Source organism: Engystomops pustulosus, chromosome 7 (genome assembly GCF_040894005.1).
Source record: "Engystomops pustulosus chromosome 7, aEngPut4.maternal, whole genome shotgun sequence".
NCBI lineage: Eukaryota > Metazoa > Chordata > Amphibia > Anura > Leptodactylidae > Engystomops > Engystomops pustulosus.
This window is the reverse complement of record NC_092417.1, coordinates 81,051,987-81,073,504: the sequence shown is the minus strand read 5'-3', so window position 1 is coordinate 81,073,504 and position 21,518 is coordinate 81,051,987. Positions and strand designations below refer to the sequence as shown.

Here is a 21,518-nt window from a genome sequence, read left to right as displayed (position 1 = left end):
GAACCTGTCACCTCCTCCCTATTAAATAACCCCCACACAGTACATTATGGGAAACTGTGAAGCTGTCATAATGTTTACAATTTTAATTCTACGTTGCTGTAGTGCTATAAAAATGACTTTTATTGAGGTGAGGTGGTAGAGCTCTTGGATGCAGTCTAGCACCCCTGACTCCTCACAACCGTTTTGTCTTGTGACCCCACCCTTCCGCACTGCCCCCAGCTCCATGTCTCCGAGCATGAACCATGCAGCATTGTCATTTCAGCACCTGTCTGTGCGCCCCAGGCCTGCTCCACAGGTGCACCACGCATGCGCCAGTAATGTGCGCAGTGTGCCCTTTGGAGCCATCTCTCGCAGCAGTGCTGCACAAATTACTGTCTCATGTGTGATGCACCTGTGAAGCCCGCCGAAGACGCATGGTGCCAGAAATGTCAAACTTCCGTGTAGAGACATGATCTGGGGCAGTATGAGTTAAGTGTCCCTGGTAGCTAGATTTTGATGCTGGATTTCCTTTTAAAGGAGTATTCCCACCTGGACGTTCACTTTTAATTGAATTCATCTACCAATGTGCCTTTGTGAAGATATTTTTCCATAAATATTGCTTAGAAATAGACAACTCTCCTTGTATATGACCACCCCAACTATCTAGCAGCAGTGGCCAGACATCCACTATTGAGATGTCTGACCATTGGGATTTAGCGTTCATTACTACAGGATAAATGTGTAACTTTTGGACATTTCATATGCAAAAACAATTTGTTTCTTCTAGAAGATGATAGAGTGTAGACTGGACTTCTTTTTATGCTATTTAAAACTCATTAAAAAGCAAGGTCTCTTTGTCAGTTCAAGCTTCTGTGTTTGGAATCTTGGATAATTGTCCGTATAATGAGAGCTGTCCGAAGCCGTGAGCTTCATCGGCTCTCATCACGGGGATTCTGGCAGACAGTGAGGCCGGTGACGTCTAGTCACAATGGCAGTGATTTAATCCGCCTGCGTGGGCGAAGGTGCTGGGAAGGATTTGTGCTGCTTTCAGTTACAGCCATAATTATAAAATAATTGTATAGGGTTATATCCTGCTTGACCTAGGGCAGTGGTGGCAAACCTATGGCACTGGTGCCAGAGGCGGCACTCTGAGCCCTCTCTGTGGGCACCTGGGCCATCACTCCAGAATGAAGTTTACCAGACAGGACTCAAAGAATCTGCCTGCAGAACCTTCCTACAATGATAGATGAATTTGCCCTCTTCCTTTCAACTGTGTTGGTGTCCTTAGGAGGCTGAACGATTGAAAATTGTCAAAGAAAAAGGAGAAATAAATTACTGCTTAAATTTCTGTGCTGGCACTTTACAATAAATAAGTGGCTTTAAGTTGAAGTTTGGGCACTCAGGCTCTAAAAGGTTCGCCATCACTGACCTAGGGGATTTCTTTGATGGGTTGTTACTTTCCGAAATTAGTCTACATAGGTCTCTACTAATTTGATGCCATTCAGACAGAACGTATAAGCAAAGTACCTCTGTCTTTGATCTGAATTAGAAACCACATCTCATATGGGGATCCCAATCATGGAGAGGGTACTAGTCTGCACTGTACTCAAGAGGTGCTGGATATCAGTGGTTCCCTAGTTAAGCATTCAATTCAGGGTAGCTGCAGTGGATCCCTCTGTTCCGAATCAAATGTGATTTGAGCACAGTTACTCCATAGAAGAAATGCCCCACTCCTCCTAGTTATACATATATACACCCTCACAGTAAAATAACAAAATAATAAAACTCTACTTACCTTCTCTCCCGCTTCCCTGGTCTTCAATCAGACATCGGCGCAGGTGTCTATGCACTCCTCTGTCTATTGCAGGGCGTGCGTACTGTTACCTCGCTCTTCGATAGAAAGCCGTATGTGGAGTGGTCTGCTCAGCCTAGTGGGTGATTTGGGTGGCCATGCAACTCCACCCAGACTGCCCTGACCAAAGTCTCTAATGACCTACTATTTGCCAAGACAAAACACCACTACTCCGCTCTCCTCATACTCAATCTGTCCTCTGCCTTTGACTTTGTTGGCCATCTGCTCCTGCTGCAGACTGTTCTCTTGGCCTCACTGACCTGGCCCTCTCCTAGATCTCCTCACACTCCTCCAACCGGACATTCAGTGTCTATTACTCTCATACCACCTCTTCCCCTCGCCCCTGTTGGCGTCCTTCAAGGTTCTATCCTGGGATCTCTATCCTTCTCCATCTACACCTCTGATGTAAGACAGCTCATTAAGTCCCCTAGCTTTCAGTACCACTCTTATACTAATGACACATATTTCTCGTCCCTATATCGCCTCTCTTCTAGTCACAGTGTCTATCAGCAATATCCTCCTTCTCTTTCCATTTTCTAAAACTTAACAAGGACAAAACGGAACTCATAAAATTTCCTCCCCCGAACATATACCATATACACTCACCGGCCACTTTATTAGGTACACCTGTCCAACTGCTTGTTAACACTTAATTTAGGCATGTAGACATGGTCAAGACAATCTCCTGCAGTTCAAACCGAGCATCAGTATGGGGAAGAAAGGTGATTTGAGTGTCTTTGAACGTGGCATGGCTGTTGGTGCCAGAAGGGCTGGTCTGAGTATTTCAGAAACTGCTGATCTACTGGGATTTTCACGCACAACCATCTCTAGGGTTTACAGAGAAAGGTCCGATAAAGAAAAAACATCCAGTGAGCGGCAGTTCTGTGGGCGGAAATGCCTTGTTGATGCCAGAGGTCAGAGGAGAATGGGCAGACTGGTTCGAGCTGATAGAAAGGCAACAGTGACTCAAATCGCCACCCGTTACAACCAAGGTAGGCAGAAGAGCATCTCTGAACGCACAGTATGTCGAACTTTGAGGCAGATGGGCTACAGCAGCAGAAGACCACACTGGGTGCCACTCCTTTCACCTAAGAACAGGAAACTGAGGCTACAATTTGCACAAGCTCATCGAAATTGGACAGTAGAAGATTGGAAAAACGTTGCCTGGTCTGATGAGTCTCGATTTCTGCTGCGACATTCGGATGGTAGGGTCAGAATTTGGCGTCAACAACATGAAAGCATGGATCCATCCTGCCTTGTATCAACGGTTCAGGCTGGTGGTGGTGGTGTCATGGTGTGGGGAATATTTTCTTGGCACTCTTTGGGCCCCTTGGTACCAATTGAGCATCGTTGCAACACCACAGCCTACCTGAGTATTGTTGCTGACCATGTCCATCCCTTTATGACCACAATGTACCCAACATCTGATGGCTACTTTCAGCAGGATAATGCGCCATGTCATAAAGCTGGAATCATCTCAGACTGGTTTCTTGAACATGACAATGAGTTCACTGTACTCAAATGGCCTCCACAGTCACCAGATCTCAATCCAATAGAGCATCTTTGGGATGTGGTGGAACGGGAGATTCACATCATGGATGTGCAGCCGACAAATCTGCAGCAACTGTGTGATGCCATCATGTCAATATGGACCAAAATCTCTGAGGAATGCTTCCAGCACCTTGTTGAATCTATGCCATGAAGAATTGAGGCAGTTCTGAAGGCAAAAGGGGGTCCAACCCGTTACTAGCATGGTGTACCTAATAAAGTGGCCGGTGAGTGTATTTGCCTGAAAATAAGACCTAGTTCAATTTTTTTAAGCTTACAAATATAAGGCCTCCCCTTAAAGTAAGATCTAGTGGAAGTTATTGCTATAGATTTCCCCATGCCACACATTAGTAGATCTTTTAGATACTGCAAGAGGTTGAAACATGGGTGAAGAATATTTGGGATAAAATCCCTTACAGTTTTGCTGGAAATGCGCTACGAGTATCTACCTGGATGAGAAGTCCTCATTGAAGGAAACTGTTATTGCTAAACGTGAGAGTTAAGGGGCCAATGATTCTAAAAGAAATCGGGTCACAAGAAATTCAACGTAAAATTCACAGTTTCACAGTCTTTTGAATAAATGTTGCCTTTTGTTCATACATTTTTGATGGAATTCAGCGTTTGGACAGTTATAAAGGAATTGTTGACATGACTATAGATTTACCAGGATCCTTAAATGTACAATAGATTCTTGTTCATGGGAGTAGAATCGGAAGAACTTCTTGATGGAATTCAGAGTCTGGCTGCTTATGCTGATGCATGTGATGGCATGACTACAGTATATGAATAAATGTACATTTTGTGTTCAATAATAAATGTGAATATTTGTTCATGGAAAAATAAGACCTCTCCAGAAAATAAGACTGAATACATCTTTTGGAGTAAAATATAAATATAAGACATACCACCAGAATCAACCGTCACAATTCATGGCTTCACACTCTCCCTGGTCCCTAACATCTGGTGCCTTGGAGTCATCTTTGACTCTGCCTTATCCTTTAAACATCACATACAGGTCCTTACTAAAACCTGTCTACTTCTATCTCAAGAACATTTCTCCCATCCAACCTTTCCTCAATCCAGAGCCTATAAAATTTCTAGTCCATGCCCTCATCATGTCCCGCTTGGACTACCGCTACATTCTTCTCTGTGGTCTGCCAGCTAACACTGCTTCAATCGATTCTTAAATCTGCTGCCGGGCTAATCCTTGTTTCCTCGCTTTTCCTCTGCCTTTCCTCTCTACAAGTGTCTCTACTGGTTACCCATTGCACAGCAAATTCAGTTTAAAATACTAACCTTGACTTACAAAGCTGTCCATGAGCTGTCCCCTCCATATTTTCTGAACTTCCGCACAGGACCTTCAACTTCACTCCATCCACTCTTTTCACATCCATATTCAGGATTTCGACTGTGAATCTCACATACACTGGAACTCTGTAAAAAAATGTGTCAGCATCCCCCACCTTCCAAACTCTTAAAAGTAATCTGAAAACCCATCTGTTTAGGATTGCCTACAACACACAATAACTGCATTGGTCTGCTCCCTTACCTTGTTTCTCCATCTACCCACCCATCAGGGTCAGACTAGTGCACTAATGTGTCGGCGAAAACACAAGTGGGTCCAACACCTTTTAGCTCTGCCCCCTGATGCCCACTGATACCTGCCCCCTGACACTCACGTCAGGACTTCAACTCTGTGTCCTCCGAACACAATTAGTACTGTGCATCATCATGTTATTCAACTCTTTTAGCTCTTTGCATCATCATTGTCCCCCTGCTGCAGCAATGTGGAAACAGGCGCCATCTGGTGATGTGATGCCGGCAGATGTGATGACAGCACATAGCTGCAGCAGAGGAAGATAAGGAGAGCTGCTGGGGAATGGGGAAAGGTGAGCATTTTTTTAAAATTCATTTGAGTGAAAGAGGATGAAAAGCGGGGCACAATATGAGGAGGGGAGGTAAGAGGTGGCCATAGTATGAGTTTTTTTTTTTTTTAAAGAGTGCTACTTTATAAGGGTTTGATAAGGGGTGGCACAATATCAAGGGGGGTGAGATGGGGCCACAATATGAGGTAGAGATGAGAAGGGCAACAATATGAGGGAGGCCACGATATGGGGAGGAGATGAGAATAGGGCCACGTTATGGAGAGGATACATGAGATGGGCCACAAGTGGTGGTCCTACCTAATGGTGGACCTTGCATTTATATTCACAAGATTGAATTACATTTTAAAATACATTTCAAGCTCATCCGGACTATCTCCTCCCTGAACATATGATTGTTAAGATTTAAATTCTTGCATCTTGTACGTAGCAACACATAGCAATACACATTACTACTTACTGAATGCAAGCATAAAAGGCAACCTGTTATCACATTTTCAAATATAAAGCTAGTGATAGGTTCCTATAGAGCCCTAACTAACTGACACCCTTCTTTTAGCTAAAAATTGTTTCCCTCACATCCCCATAAATCAATTTTATCTTATATTACATGGCATCAAGGGGGGCTCAGCCGACTCCTCCCATGTACTTCTCTCAAATCCTTATGCCTCCTTACTATTTAGCAGTTCATGTCTTGTGACCAGGGTGATGCCATCAAAGGTCTTGTACCCTTTACATTTGCAATGTATGTATCTGATGGCATGAAATCACAGCCTCTATTTCTACTCCTCTCCATCCTGCTGTGGCTGCTGTGATTTCATGTCGTCATATACATACAGTACAGTAGGGGTACAATTTGCTAATGTTGGCAGGCTAAAGGACATGAGATAATGTCACTCTGGTCACATGACATGAATGTAACACAAAATAAGGGAGTGTGGTTAACCGGCGGCCCAGGAGAGAGAAGAGTCAGAGCCAGTAGACATGAGTCAGAAAATCTAATTTGCATATCAGAAAGACTACTGTAATTAAGGTACAATGCCTCACTGGCAGCTATTTTTAGGTGATATGGGGAGGATTTGTAGGCCTTTATCAGCAGGCATTGTTAGTCAGGGTGGTAAAATTTTGGTGACAGGTTCTCTTTAAAGGGGTTCTCTGGAGGTGGAAAAACATGGCTGCAGTCTTCCAAAAACACCGCCTCACCTGACCATGGGTAGTGTGTGGTATTCCAACTAAGCTGCATTCATTTCTATACAGCTGAGCTGCAGTACTGGCAGTAACCATGGTCAGGTGTGGTGCTGTTTTTGGAAGACTGCAGCCATGTTTTTCCACCTCCTGAGAACCCCTTTAAGGTCTAAACATATCAGAGTGTGTTTAATACTGATGTGTTTTGGGATGTTTTTTGCCTGATGCCTTTGCAGTGAAAATGCATTCTGTAAATGCTATGTGGGCCCCCAGGATCAATTTCCCCAGAGGCCCCTAGCCACACCAGTCCAACCCTACCTCCCATATTGCTTGTGAGCCCTCACCTTGTGTCTCCATTTACCCTTCCATATAGATTGTGAACCTTCACATGCAGGGTCCTATTTCCACTTGTTTCCTCATCACTGGAATTTTTGTATTTGTACTTGCATTTCTTCTTGTCTTTATGTAATGTATGTGAACGCCTTAATGATTGTACAGCACCATGGAATTAATGCTGCTCTATAAGTAATAATACTATAATGCGATATTGATTTGTGGGGGCCCCTATAAGAGAAAAGTGGTTCATGTCTTGGGAGCTCGCCCCCAGTCTGCCCTGGTGAGGGGCTATGACCATTTTTTTCTTTAGCTTTGTTCTGTTACACGAGGAGATTGCAATGTATTAGACTGCACAGCGATGCTGGAAGCCTTCTATTGGTTTTAATGTTAGTTCACTATTTGTTGTGTCAATGTCTATACTATAGAATCTTCCATATCCCTTTATCGACTATAAGAAAAACAAAACTTGTGACCACTTAAAAGCAGCTGTGTGACAATCACTCGCTTTCCTAATTTACAGCATAATAGAATATATCATGGGAATACAAGGTTAAAACTATTGGGTCTGCTTTTGAAATTTGTGTTTGTGTTTTTTGCACAGAGCACTAATAAAGCTGAAGAAAGAAACTTCTTATAATTTTATATTTCTCTTCTTTTGTACAGTATTTCTATGATGTCTCTGATACGTTGGAAGCTTCTCTGTGATTGACAGCTGTTTGAGACAACCGTGGCTTTTGAGGATAATCGTCTCATTCTTTAGTTTAGACCTTGAACTTCTATATCACCCGTTGTTGAGTGATTAGAGGAAATACACGGTGCACAAGGTATGGAGACCCCCGATGTCCCAGTAGGGAATCTGATAGACTTGGATAGTGATCCAATTGTAGTTGCTCCAGAATGCCCACCCCAGATGGAAACCGGCGAACTTCTGGTGTTAGAAGAGACAACGCCTGAAAATGGGGAAAGAGGGGAGGAGATTGAAAGCGATGCAACAGAATCGGCTGACAGTGACAATGACATGGTGTCGCCCAACCGCCACTGCTGGAACCACTCACAGCGTTCATCCTCTGAGTCATTCTCATCCAATCAAAGCACAGAATCCGCTCGGGATGAGCAAATGGCAGAACAAAAAGAATTCATCAAACAGTACGTTGCCAAGATTTTTACTGGAGGGTAAGTCAGGGAGAGTGGAAGTGGGCTCTATACCTCTCCGTTTGCAACACCACAGCATTTTATTAGTCAAACTGTTTGAATCTCTGTATAGGTAAACAATAAACAACAAACATTCACTCCCTTTCAATTGCTCATCATGTTCTATGTCTCTCCTTGTTAACGGTAACGTTGTTTTTTACATACAAAATGGTTTGAGAAGTTCTAATGGCAAGTAGATCTTGAAGATGGGGAAGAAATTTGAATGTCTGTTAGGAAGTTTCTTCTTCAGTGTAAGGCTGATCTGCTCAGTGTTAACTGTATCACTCATACAATATATTTCAATACTTCTGTAATGCAGTGTATTGTAACTGTCAGCGTTTTACTCTGACAGTTTACCTATTAGAGCCGGTCTTGGACTGGGCCTAATAGGCCACTGTACATGGCAGACACAGTGATCTTCCTCTGACCTCCGGCTGCCATGGCAACCCCCAGCCGCCTCCAAAACCCCATTCTCTCTGACTTGTGCTCGATCACGGCAGTTAAGGGGTTGAACTGCCTGGCAAACAAACATCTCCCTGCCAGGCAGATGCTGGGGGGGGGGGGGGTGTGTGTGTGTGTCTAGGTTGTATGCAACACATGGTCTCATGCTGCGGATCACACTGGCAGTGCAAGCACGATCCGCAGGACGATATGGGCGGTCCTTATAAAGCCACAGCCTGCTACTTAGGACGATATAGATCGTCTTATGTACTTAAACGGTTAATGGGATTCTGCATATTAGATTTTACTTGCATTGGCCTGCCTCCTTGTTCCTGGTTGACAGGTCTCACTGCTAGGACATGCTGTTGTTTGGAACTAATACTTTGGGACTGTTTTACAATATTTAAATACAGACATGTACAGCTCTGTTTACTTATTAGGGGTAGAAAATGCTGTGTCAAAAGTTTTTCACAGTGCCTTGTTGGAGCCGTGAAAAAGAATTCGGTTACATCATTGAGCACTTTGTGTCATGTGACAAAGGTGATGTTCTCTAAGGTCCTTTACCTATTAACATTTGCAAAATCTGTATGTATTTGATTACATGAAATAACACATGTATCCATGGAGGCTGTTGAGGAGTATAAGTCATGGAGGCATGCTGTGATTTCTTGTGATCAAATACATACATTAAGTCATGTGACCAGAAGGATGTCATCAATATCTCAAAGTCCCAATTGGTGAAATGTAGGCAAGAGACATGGGGAGGAGTAGATAGGAGGGGCTAAGCTGGGCAGGGCGCGCCCCCTCCGGTGCCAGACACTCATAAAATCAACTTTGTTTTGTTAGGATAATTAATTTTTAGCTAAAATGAAGTGTGGCATTTAGTTAATAATGCTGTATGGGAACTTTGTGAAAAAGGGGGTTCACATACATTGCATAAAAAAAACACAAATAAGGACAAGAGACACAAAACTAGACTACGGCTATATTCACATTAACGTGTGCTCGCTGTACCGTAGCACGATGGGCACACGTTGGCGCCAGAGAGGAGGGGGAGAGCGCTGTTCACCCCTGCCCCTCTCCATAGAGAAACATGGGGCACGGCGCCGTATTCCGGGGAAAGATGGGACATGTCCTATCTTTTCACGGTGTACGGAATGGTACGGTGCTACACTGTGCGCCCATTGCCGTCTATTAGCTGATACAAGGAGGATCATGAGGTTTCATAATCTACCGTATATACTCAAGTATAAGCCGACCCGAGTATAAGCCGAGACCCCTAATTTTACCACCAAAAACTGGAAAAACCTATTGACTCGAGTATAAGCCGAGGGTGTAGTATACAGCCAGCCTGCCCCCTGTAGTATACAGGCAGCCTGCCCCCTGTAGTATACAGGCAGCCTGCCCCCCTGTAGTATACAGGCAGCCTGCCCCCCTGTAGTATACAGCCAGCCTGCCCCCCTGTAGTATACAGCCAGCCTGCCCCCCTGTAGTATACAGCCAGCCTGCCCCCCTGTAGTATACAGCCAGCCTGCCCCCCTGTAGTATACAGCCAGCCTGCCCCCTGTAGTATACAGCCAGCCTGCCCCCCTGTAGTATACAGCCAGCCTGCCCCCCTGTAGTATACAGCCAGCCTGCCCCCCTGTAGTATACAGCCAGCCTGCCCCCCTGTAGTATACAGCCAGCCTGCCCCCCTGTAGTATACAGCCAGCCTGCCCCCCTGTAGTATACAGCCAGCCTGCCCCCCTGTAGTATACAGCCAGCCTGCCCCCCTGTAGTATACAGCCAGCCTGCCCCCCTGTAGTATACAGCCAGCCTGCCCCCTGTAGTATACAGCCAGCCTGCCCCCAATAGTAGTATACAGCCTGCCCCCATAGTAGTATACAGCCTGCCCCCATAGTAGTATACAGCCTGCCCCCATAGTAGTATACAGCCTGCCCCCATAGTAGTATACAGCCTGCCCCCATAGTAGTATACAGCCTGCCCCCATAGTAGTATACAGCCTGCCCCAATAGTAGTATACAGCCTGCCCCCAGTATGCCAAGTGAATAAAAAAAAACAAACTTAATACTCACCCTCCGACGATACTCACCTTTGATGCTCGGCACGGCTCCTGGTCCTCGGCGGTGGCTCCCGGTCCTGGCGGCGGCTTCCGAACCTCGGTGGCAGCTCCTCTCTTCTTTCTTCACTGGCGGCTCCCGGTCACTTCGCTAGCTGGCAGTCGCGTCCATGCGATCTGCGGGCGGGCGCACACTATGATGCGGCAGTGTCGCCGCCGATGACGTAATCGGCGGCGACAGCGCCGCATCTTAGTGTGCGCCCGACTGCCGGCTAGCGAAGGAAGCAAAGAGCCCGGGAGCCGCCAGTGAAGAAAGAAGAGAGGAGCGGAGCCGCTGCCGAGAATCGGGAGCTGCCGCCGAGGATCCGGACACCAGAGGGTGAGTATTATTATTTTTTTTTTTTACTTTTTTTTTTTTTTATAGTTGACTCGTGTATAAGCCGAGGTGAGGGTTTTCAGCACATTTTTTGTGCTGAAAATCTCGGCTTATACACGAGTATATACGGTAAATGTATAACTCACATTTAATTATATTGGTGGTGGTAGCCAGGTTTCTGAACAAGAGAAGAATGTAACTGCCCCATTCTCTGGTTCTGCCTTGATTGGCAGCTGACAAGCCACATCATGTTAGAAAACAAGTCCTCTCCGCACAGAAAATGTGCCAAACCGACAACCCTGCTGCTTTTCCTGCTGGAGACTGAATCCCTCCAGGTAATGGGAGCCTTACAATGCTTCACTGCTGAACTGTGTATAACTCTACTTAACTCTACATAAACTGAGAATGAGGGGATGATTCCTGCTGGGTTTGTTCTATACCACTATATACTAAACTTGCAGAAGATGTTATTAACCCTTAGTTAATAGTATCACCAGCTAATTGTGTTAAGATAAATTGGAAGGGCACCTGTACTGTTGAGTACAGTTTCTCCATTCTATCAGCCATTCAGCTTGAGAAGAGATTGTTATTAGTTGCCCTACACTCAACCTTTAGCTCTGCGTTCTCCCAGTGTGTATTGTTAGATTAGCATGATAGGTGCATAAGGATTCAGCTTGATGTCCATCATGAAGAGTAGCGCAGTGTGCTGCACTTGTTTCCTTTATTTCTAACATTTCAACATCTACTTCTTGCCTCTAACAACTGCAGCAGGATAGAAAACAACCGCATGACCGCCCCAGCAGTGGGCTCAGTAGATGTTCTACCAGCCATTTTATTTATTTCTAATCTCGGCGCTGCATTCAGTCATCCAAAACTAACGACTGCAAACCAAGCAGAATACGGCTTCAGGGAAGAGAGACTAGGAGAATCTGCAGCCAGAGACACAAGGACAGAAAATCTCAAGATTCAAAGAACCACTATAGACAGCAAAGGAGGGGCTTTTTTACTCCCTTAGATTATAGGTCAAATGGGAGGGGGTGTGGGGATTAAAACAACAACAAAATTTGCAGTTTTGAGCTGTAATGTAGTAATATACAGGATGCTATGATCATTGATCTGGGGTCAGGTAATCCAATGTATTAAGGATATATTGGGAATGAAAGGGTTACCGGAGAAGGCTCCAGGCAGGGATTACTGCAGTTGTCTGTTCTCTGTTGTCTATGTGCTGTGTCACATAGAAAAGTATGAGGGATCACATTAGAAAAAAAGTTGTTAATAGAATTAATTGTTACTGCACTGTATATATACACTCACCGGCCACTTTATTAGGTACACCATGCTAGTAACGGGTTGGACCCCCTTTTGCCTTCAGAACTGTGACTGTGGAGGCCATTTGAGTACAGTGAACTCATTGTCATGTTCAAGAAACCAGTCTGAGATGATTCCAGCTTTATGACATGGCGCATTATCCTGCTGAAAGTAGCCATCAGATGTTGGGTACATTGTGGTCATAAAGGGATGGACATGGTCAGCAACAATACTCAGGTAGGCTGTGGCGTTGCAACGATGCTCAATTGGTACCAAGGGGCCCAAAGAGTGCCAAGAAAATATTCCCCACACCATGACACCACCAGCCTGAACCCATTGATACAAGGCAGGATGGATCCATGCTTTCATGTTGTTGACGCCAAATTCTGACCCTACCATCCGAATGTCGCAGCAGAAATCGAGACTCATCAGACCAGGCAACGTTTTTCCAATCTTCTACTGTCCAATTTCGACGAGCTTGTGCAAATTGTAGCCTCAGTTTCCTGTTCTTAGGTGAAAGGAATGGCACCCGGTGTGGTCTTCTGCTGCTGTAGCCCATCTGCCTCAAAGTTTGACGTACTGTGCATTCAGAGATGCTCTTCTGCCTACCTTGGTTGTAACGGGTGGCGATTTGAGTCACTGTTGCCTTTCTATCAGCTCGAACCAGTCTGCCCATTCTCCTCTGACCTCTGGCATCAACAAGGCATTTCCGCCCACAGAACTGCCGCTCACTGGATGTTTTTTCTTTTTCGGACCATTCTCTGTAAACCCTAGAGATGGTTGTGCGTGAAAATCCCAGTAGATCAGCAGTTTCTGAAATACTCAGACCAGCCCTTCTGGCACCAACAACCATGCCACGTTCAAAGGCACTCAAATCACCTTTCTTCCCCATACTGATGCTCGGTTTGAACTGCAGGAGATTGTCTTGACCATGTCTACATGCCTAAATGCACTGAGTTGCCGCCATGTGATTGGCCGATTAGAAATTAAGTGTTAACGAGCAGTTGGACAGGTGTACCTAATAAAGTGGCCGGTGAGTTTAGATCTGTTACCAACAATGTTCACAGGCATTAGGGTATATATAAGTGGGGAAATCTATATTGAGGGCAGAGAATTCCCTGATACAAATAATGAATATATGTCCTGAAAACACTACTAGGCCTAGTGTTACTGCATCCTCCATTGTTACTTCCCTTGGCACTTAGCATGCCTCTTTCCCAATGCATGATACAGAGTTGCAGTTTTTCTGTTTAAATGGAGTCTGTCAGCTCACAAATCATTCCAAAAGCAAGCACAACATTATGTAGGAGTTTCTCAGAGTTTTTCAAACCTACAAGCTTCTTCGTTTTTTGCATGCGGTATCATTCAACATGGCCCAGCACTGTAACTGTCCACATTGACTGAGATTCCAAACAGAAATAAGAAAATGGATGCATTACCACAAATTGCTCCACATCAGGTGCACCGAGAAGCTTACTTGCAGAAATATTATTTTCTCTAAAGTGACAGGATGCTGGGAATGCTTGTTTTATCTGTGGGATGATGTGAAAGCTAGTAGAATCTGTTTAGACTAGCTAAAGGACTAGGACAGAGGCTCTCTCATTAGTCATTAGAAACCTAAATAATTGGAAAATGAACCACGTACCCCGTTTCCCTGAAAATAAGACATTGTCTTTCTGCTCCTAAAAAGGCACTAGGTCTTATTTTCGGGGGACTATTTATGGTAGTTAATTTCAAATGTCGTTTTGGAAGTTTTGAAGATGTGGAGCATGTGGTTGCTATAAACCTACACTATGTACAACTTGTCTGTATTCCTTACACAGGGAGGATGTGGACCAGGAGGAGAAGGCTCGTTTTGGGGATCTCTGCAGTATGGAGAATGGGAAGGGCAGGGAATGGTTTGCACGGTTTGTTAGTGCACAGGTAAGCGCTGCATAATTTATCTTTGGTAGGATCCAAACCTTGTAAATGTTTTGGCTGAGCTCTTGTAATCCATTATTTAGTTTCTTTACATTTTTCACTATTTACCTATACAGGAGGGTTGTAAACTGTACAGGAGATGATCAGGAAAAATGATGCACATGATCCTCATATGGTATTTGTAGTTTCAAAGCAGCTGGAAAGTTCTTAGTTAGAAACCTTGCATAAGATAGACCAGTGGGCCCTAACCTATTTTTGCCTAGGGCCCGGCAGCGAGCATACAATTTTTCCAGGGACCGGTGGGCATGGGTAGGTGGTCTGGTGTCTAGCCACAAGTGTATGGCTTATACAGACTTTGGGATAATACAAACATAATATAGAAGGAGGGGTATTGTGCTATCTGAGTATGTGATTTTTCTCTTCACTGACCATGAAACGTGCACATCAACCTCCATGAATCATGTAACATAATACTATATACCACTTCATATATGTGTATTATATCTAGGTCTTTACAAAATTGACCTCTTTGTCTCTACAGCGCTGCAATTCCAAGTGTATCTCTGAACAGACATTCTACAGGCTGGTACAGTCATTTGCTGTCGTCCTCTTTGAGTAAGTGTCCACGTCATTGGGATGAATAGGCAGTCTGTGCTTTGGTTGCATTAGTGCTCCCTTTTAATGCACCTTATTTTTGTTGTGCTTTCTCTAGGTGCTACCAGATGGATGACTTTGGTCCAGCCAAGAACTTGATGACCATGTGCTTCACCTATTATTACATTGGTGAGGAGTCTGTGTATAAAGGATAAGCTAGTGCCAGTATATCTACCTTACCAGCCTGGCATCACATTTACATTTTTGACTAAATGGGAGAGTTTTTTTTTTTTTTTTAAAGTTTGTATAGGGGTAGATATAAAATAACAAAGTAAAAAAAATGTTGCTCTTTTCAGGCAAACCACATGTGTCCCCAACAGACTCCAGAGAGAAGCCAGTAAGCACTGGCAGTATTGATGGTTATCTGAAGTCTGCTAACAGCTGGCTCGCTGAGAAGAAGGATAATGTGGAGCGGCTACTCAGGACAACATCCGTCACCACAGAGAATATGAAAGAGTTTTTTGGAGGTCTAGAGAGCAAACTAAAGGGACCACTTTCCAAAAAGAGCGAGTAAGGGACCAAAAAAAACAAAAAACCTGTAAGATTCTCTAGGCGGCTGTTTGAACTCTTGGGAAGGGTGTCTTATTGCTTGTACAATTTACTGCAGTTCTACGGTATTGATGTTGCTGTTCTATTAAGAAGGATCACAGGCTGAGCCCTCTTTATACACACAAGGTTTTTGCTGCATAATGCAGCAAACATCGACCACTAACAGCCCTGATTAGTGCTGGCACCAATCGTGGGTGTTAACTACCATATTAAGTAATGTAATAGTCTCCCCCAGTGCTGTCGCTGGTGCATGGCGATTATTCCCGGTGTTTAACCCCATAACAGAAAATAGCGCCCAAAGTTAATAAAATGCCACTTTTTCATCATTTTGCAATATATAAGAAATGTAATTAACAGTGATCAAAAGGCTGTACAGTCCTCATAAAGCTAAAATAGAAAATTTCATCTCATCTAGCAAAAAATTACACCACACACAGCTTTGTACGCTGAAGTATGAAAAATGTATTAGCGCCAGAAGATGGAAGAATTTTTTTTCTACTGGAGGTTTTAATTTTTGTAAATGTATGAAAACATTATGCTAATGAACCTGAATGGAATGCCAGACTTGGTAGTCTCTGAAATGCTTCTGTCAGGACAACTGATGACGTTGATGCCCTGATCAGGCACCATTCATGGCTATTAGTGGTGTATATCTGCTATAAACTAAGGATATCCATGGAAAGTGCTTAGCAGCTGAGCTCTTCTTACACCCTTACCATCCAAAGCTTTCTAGACATTGCTTTCCTTTTAGTGTAATTCAACTATGACATTTCATTCCTCTAGCAGGCAAAATGATGAGCCTACAAGGGAGAAACCATCTAATGACAGTGAGTTTCTTTGATCTATGTCCTACTATTGAATATTATTGTTGTAATCTACCCAGTACATAATATCGCTGTATTGTTTGTGTGCTTTGTTCTCAGTTCCACTACAAAGTCCGGATGAGAAGAAAGGAGAGAAGATTTACCTTTACTCACACTTAAAGCAGCAGCCTATATGGTAAGATCTAACAATCAATCCATAAATAAGAGCAACTTTAAAAAGAATACATTGCAATGCACATTGGAGGATTATATTGATCTAATGGAAACAATAGATCTATTCATATTCATGCATCCCATCAAGTTTAATGTTCTTCACTTTTTTTTTTTTTTTAATTTCAAAAGCACTTATGACGAAACCATAAAGAAGGGAAAAGGACATTAAAATATATACTGGGAATACAGGCAATCCCCGGGTTACGTACAAGATAGGGTCTGGAGGTTTGTTCTTAAGTTGAATTTGTATGCAAGTCGAAACTGTATATTTTATAATTGTAGATCCAGACCAAAAATTTTTTAGCCCCAGTGACAATTGGAGTTTAAACATTTTTTGCTATAATGGGACCAAGGATTATCAATAAAGCTTCATTACAGACACCTTACAGCTGATTATTGCAATCTGGGACTATAGTAAAGCATTCAGAGAGCTTCACCAGAGGTCAGAGGGGTCTGTCTGTAACTATGGGTTGTCTGTAAGTCGGGTGTCCTTAAGTAGGGGACCGCCTGTAAAGACAACTTCAAATTTGTTCCACTAATTTGTGCACACTTATATATACAAACATATACACGCATACATACATATACATACATATACATACATACACATACATATATACATACATACACATACATATATACATATACATACGTGTGTGTGTGTGTGTGTGTGTGTGTGTATACATATATATATATATATATATATATATATATTGTATACAGGCGATCCCCTACTTAAGCACACCCGACTTACAGACAACCCATAGTTACAGACGGACCCCTCTGCCCACTGTGACCTCTGGTGAAGCTCTCTGGATGCTTTACTTTAGTCCCAGACTGCATTGACCAGCTGTAAGGTGTCTGTAATGAAGCTTTATTGATAATCCTTGGTCAAATTACAGCAAAAATTGTGAAACTCCAAATGTCACTGGGACAAAAGAAATTTTTTTTCTAGAACTTCAATTATAAAATATACAGTTTCGACTTGCATACAAATTCAACTTAAGAACAAACCTCCGGACCCTATCTTGTATGTAACCCAGGGACTGCCTGTATATATTATGTGTGTGTGTGTGTGTGTGTATATATGTATATGTATATGTATGTATATATGTGTATATATGTGTATATGTATATATGTGTATATATGTGTATATGTATATACCCTGTTTCCCTGAAAATAAGACAGTGTCTTATATTAATTTTTGTTCCCACAGAGGCGCTAGGTCTTATTTTCAGGGAAGGGTCTTATATTTCCATGAAAAATAATTCACATTTATTGTTGAAAAAAATCAACTTCTCTAACATCCTTATAACTCTTCAAACTTATTTCATGCAGAATTTCTTGTGACTCCATTTTTATTGGAATATTTGGCCCCAATCTCTCATGTTTAGCAATGATCCCCTTCTTGTCAGCACTTCATGTCCGGGTAACTGCTTGTATCACATTTGCAGCACAACAGTCAGAGATTTTATCCCATGATTACTTCCCCATATCGCAACCTCTTGCCTCATCTAAATAATCCACCAATACTAATATATGGCGCGAGGGGAGCTGTAGCAATGACTGCCGCTAGGTCTTATTTTCAGGGGAGGCCTTATATTTCTAAGCCTGAACACAATTCTAGTAGGTCTTATTTTCGGGGGATGTCCTATTTTAGGGGAAACAGGGTATGTGTGTATATATATGTATATGTATATATGTGTATATATATGTATATATGTATGTTTGTGTGTGTATGTATATATGTATATGTATATATGTGTATATATATGTATGTATATGTATATATGTGTATATATATATGTATGTATATGTATATATATGTATATATGTATATATATGTATGTTTGTGTATGTATATGTATATATATGTATATATATGTGTGTGTATGTATATATATGTATGTGTGTGTATGTATATATATATATGTGTGTGTATGTATATATATGTATGTGTGTGTATGTATATATATGTATGTGTGTGTATGTATATATATGTATGTGTGTGTATGTATATATATATGTTTGTGTATGTATATGTATATATATGTATATATATGTGTGTGTATGTATATATATGTATGTGTGTGTATGTATATATATGTATGTGTGTGTGTATGTATATATATATGTATGTGTGTGTATGTATATATATATGTATGTGTGTGTATGTATATATATATGTATGTGTGTGTATGTATATGTATGTGTGTATGTATATGTATGTGTGTGTATGTATATGTATGTGTGTGTATGTATATGTATGTGTGTGTATGTATATATATGTATGTGTGTGTATGTATATATATGTATGTGTGTGTATGTATATATATGTATGTGTGTGTATGTATATATATGTATGTGTGTGTATGTATATATATGTATGTGTGTGTATGTATATATATGTATGTGTGTGTATGTATATATATGTATGTGTGTGTATGTATATATATGTATGTGTGTGTGTGTGTGTATATATATGTATGTTTGTGTGTGTGTATATATATGTATGTTTGTGTGTGTGTGTATATATATGTATGTTTGTGTGTGTGTGTATATATATGTATGTTTGTGTGTGTGTGTATATATATGTATGTTTGTGTGTGTGTGTATATATGTATATATATGTATGTGTGTGTGTGTATGTATATATATGTATGTTTCCTAATATAATAGGGTGCCAGCACACAAGAACTGGCGGCACTCCAAATTAGTGGAACAAATTTGAAGTGGTCTTTATTCCCAGATAAATATAAACCAAGTGTTGTTATCCTGCTCCGGCACCCAACAGTTTTTTGGCCCCCGGTGGTCACCAAGGAATAACATAACACCGAAACCTGGAGCACAACAAGCACATTTTTTATTTTCCTTACCTCAGCTCCAGCTGGGTTTTACGACGAAAGGCAACCAATTTAATTATATTGATATTTATAATATTTATATATACATTTTAATTAAATTGTTTGCCTTTCGTCTGGGAATCCCCAGCTGGAGCTGAGGTAAGGAAAAATAAAGTGTGCTTGCTGTTCTCCAGGTTTCAGTGTTATGTGATTCCTTGGTAGCCACCAGGGGACCAAAAACTGTTGGGTGCCGAAGCAGGGTAACAACACTTGGTTTACTTGACCTTATCCTGACCGCTTTGGGGGTTTTTGGGGTTCATGAAAAAACATTTTAAGATGTATGAACTATTTCTGATCTTTGTTGTTATGGTTACAGGCACACACTGAGGTTTTGGAATGCTGCGTTTTTTGACGCTGTTCATTGTGAAAGGAGAAAGCGATCACCCACAACCCGGTATGAATTTATTTGTACATAAATTGTGCCTCTCCCAAATATTTTCCTTCATCTCTTAGGGGGCGTTCACATGCGGCGTTAACGCATGGGTTTTCAAACTGAATACAATAGCTGAGAATGTCTTATTACATAACTGTCACCTATGCATTTACAAAACGCATGCGTTAATCTCACTGTTGTAAACTCTTTACTCTTTCAATTAGACCTCTATTTTCTGTTAAGATGACATTAATATTTAATAGGTTTTGCTTGATACCTGGCTGGCGTGAAGGCTCCATCCAGCCATCTTCTAACGCTTTATTCAGCAAGAAGACCTTTTCAAGAGTCACATAATGGATAATGAGACTGTAATCACCACAATATTATTGCTTCTGCAAACTTGTTGACATTTTTATCTAATTGGCCTCTTGCTATCTGCAGAGATCAGTTCTGCTCTGATGATCCTTGGCAGGTGTTTTATGACCTGCACTGCCATCTGTGGTGGATTAAATGGCACAAGTAAAGTTTAACTGAGAGTGACTACGTCACTGTAATTTAGTGTCGACTGAAAATCAAAGGTTTACCTTGGTAGTGAAATTGATTTGCAGTTTGGGAGAGAATTATTTCAGGCCTGATCCTAGACCAATGGCCTCTTTTGCACCAATGGGAGGGTACATTTTTAAAAAAAAAAAGAATCAGTTGTTTTAACAGTGATTTAGCATTTCTGTAAAATGGCTCAATTTTGGTTATGGCGTCCAAAACCCAGAAGGTAATTGGTGATATCACAGTTTCTTATGCTCTCTTTAAGTGATGCCACTCTTTATTTCTTCACTGTGCTATGGCCTTTAACCTCTAATCTTTGCTGACCCTATTTCTGCTGCCACTCCAGAGGGAACACAGGGGAAGAAGAAGAGGAGAGGTTGGTTGGTCCCTATGTTTATATGAAATGTATCTTGCAGTGATATATGTAACATGTTGTTTGAGCTCATGTGTGGTAATATGTGAATTGGAGGCAAATGTCACCTGCATGCTGTGGTGGCAGCCAATTTTTAAATAGTAAATAATTTATAATAGTTCAGCTTTTTTAGTTTCTGGAGAGAGCAGTGGGGATATCGCTGAAGTATACCGCCTATCTAGAGGACAAAGGGAACATAATGCAGAATGCAGTCTATTCATTCAGTAGAGAGCAACTGTGATGTACCTGACAATTGAGTCTATTAGTTTAGTAGAAAACATTGGGGAATTAACTGAGAAAAAAGTATCCATTAAGCTAGACAGCAGTGGTGACATCACTGAGAATACAGCGTATCCATTCACTAGAGAGCAGCAGTGACATCACTGAGAATACAGCCTATCCATTCACTAGAGAGCAGCAGTGACATCCCTGAGAATACAGCCTATCCATTCACTAGAGAGCAGCAGTGACATCACTCAGAATACAGCCTATCCATTCACTAGAGAGCAGCAGTGACATCACTGAGGATACAGCCTATCCATTCACTAGAGAGCATCAGTGACATCACTGAGGATACAGCCTATCCATTCACTAGAGAGCAGCAGTGACATCACTGAGGATACAGCCTATCCATTCACTAGAGAGCAACAGGTAAATCACTGAGAATACAGCCTATCCATTCACTAGAGAGCAGCAGTGACATCACTGAGAATACAGCCTATCCATTCACTAGAGAGCAGCAGTGACATCACTGAGAATACAATCTATCCATTCACTACAGAGCAGCAGTGACATCAATGAGAATACAGTCTATCCATTCACTAAAGAGCAGCAGTGACATCACTGAGAATACAGCCTATCCATTCACTACAGAGCAGCAGTGACATCCCTGAGAATCCAGCCTATCCATTCACTACAGAGCAGCAGTGACATCCCTGAGAATCCAGCCTATCCATTCACTACAGAGC

General features: G+C 42.1%; 1 protein-coding gene across 8 annotated transcripts in view; it reads left to right on the top strand.

Annotated features, from left to right (window-relative positions):
* Positions 1 to 21,518, top strand: part of KIAA0513 (KIAA0513 ortholog) — a 47,454-nt gene that overhangs the window by 15,875 nt on the left and 10,061 nt on the right. For 5 of the 8 annotated variants that reach the window (XR_011848931.1, XM_072117072.1, XM_072117075.1 and 2 more), the window contains exons 2-10: positions 7,447 to 7,956; positions 13,982 to 14,081; positions 14,620 to 14,693; positions 14,791 to 14,861; positions 15,029 to 15,242; positions 16,065 to 16,108; positions 16,205 to 16,280; positions 19,539 to 19,616; positions 20,485 to 20,514. Coding sequence is in view for 7 of the 8 variants with exons in the window: in XM_072117072.1 (XP_071973173.1) it covers positions 7,610 to 7,956; positions 13,982 to 14,081; positions 14,620 to 14,693; positions 14,791 to 14,861; positions 15,029 to 15,242; positions 16,065 to 16,108; positions 16,205 to 16,280; positions 19,539 to 19,616; positions 20,485 to 20,514 (1,034 nt within the window). In the remaining variant the exon portion in view is untranslated. The remainder of the gene's footprint in view (positions 1 to 7,446; positions 7,957 to 13,981; positions 14,082 to 14,619; positions 14,694 to 14,790; positions 14,862 to 15,028; positions 15,243 to 16,064; positions 16,109 to 16,204; positions 16,281 to 19,538; positions 19,617 to 20,484; positions 20,515 to 21,518) is intronic. The other 3 variants (XM_072117076.1, XM_072117078.1, XM_072117077.1) reach the window with 3 other exon arrangements.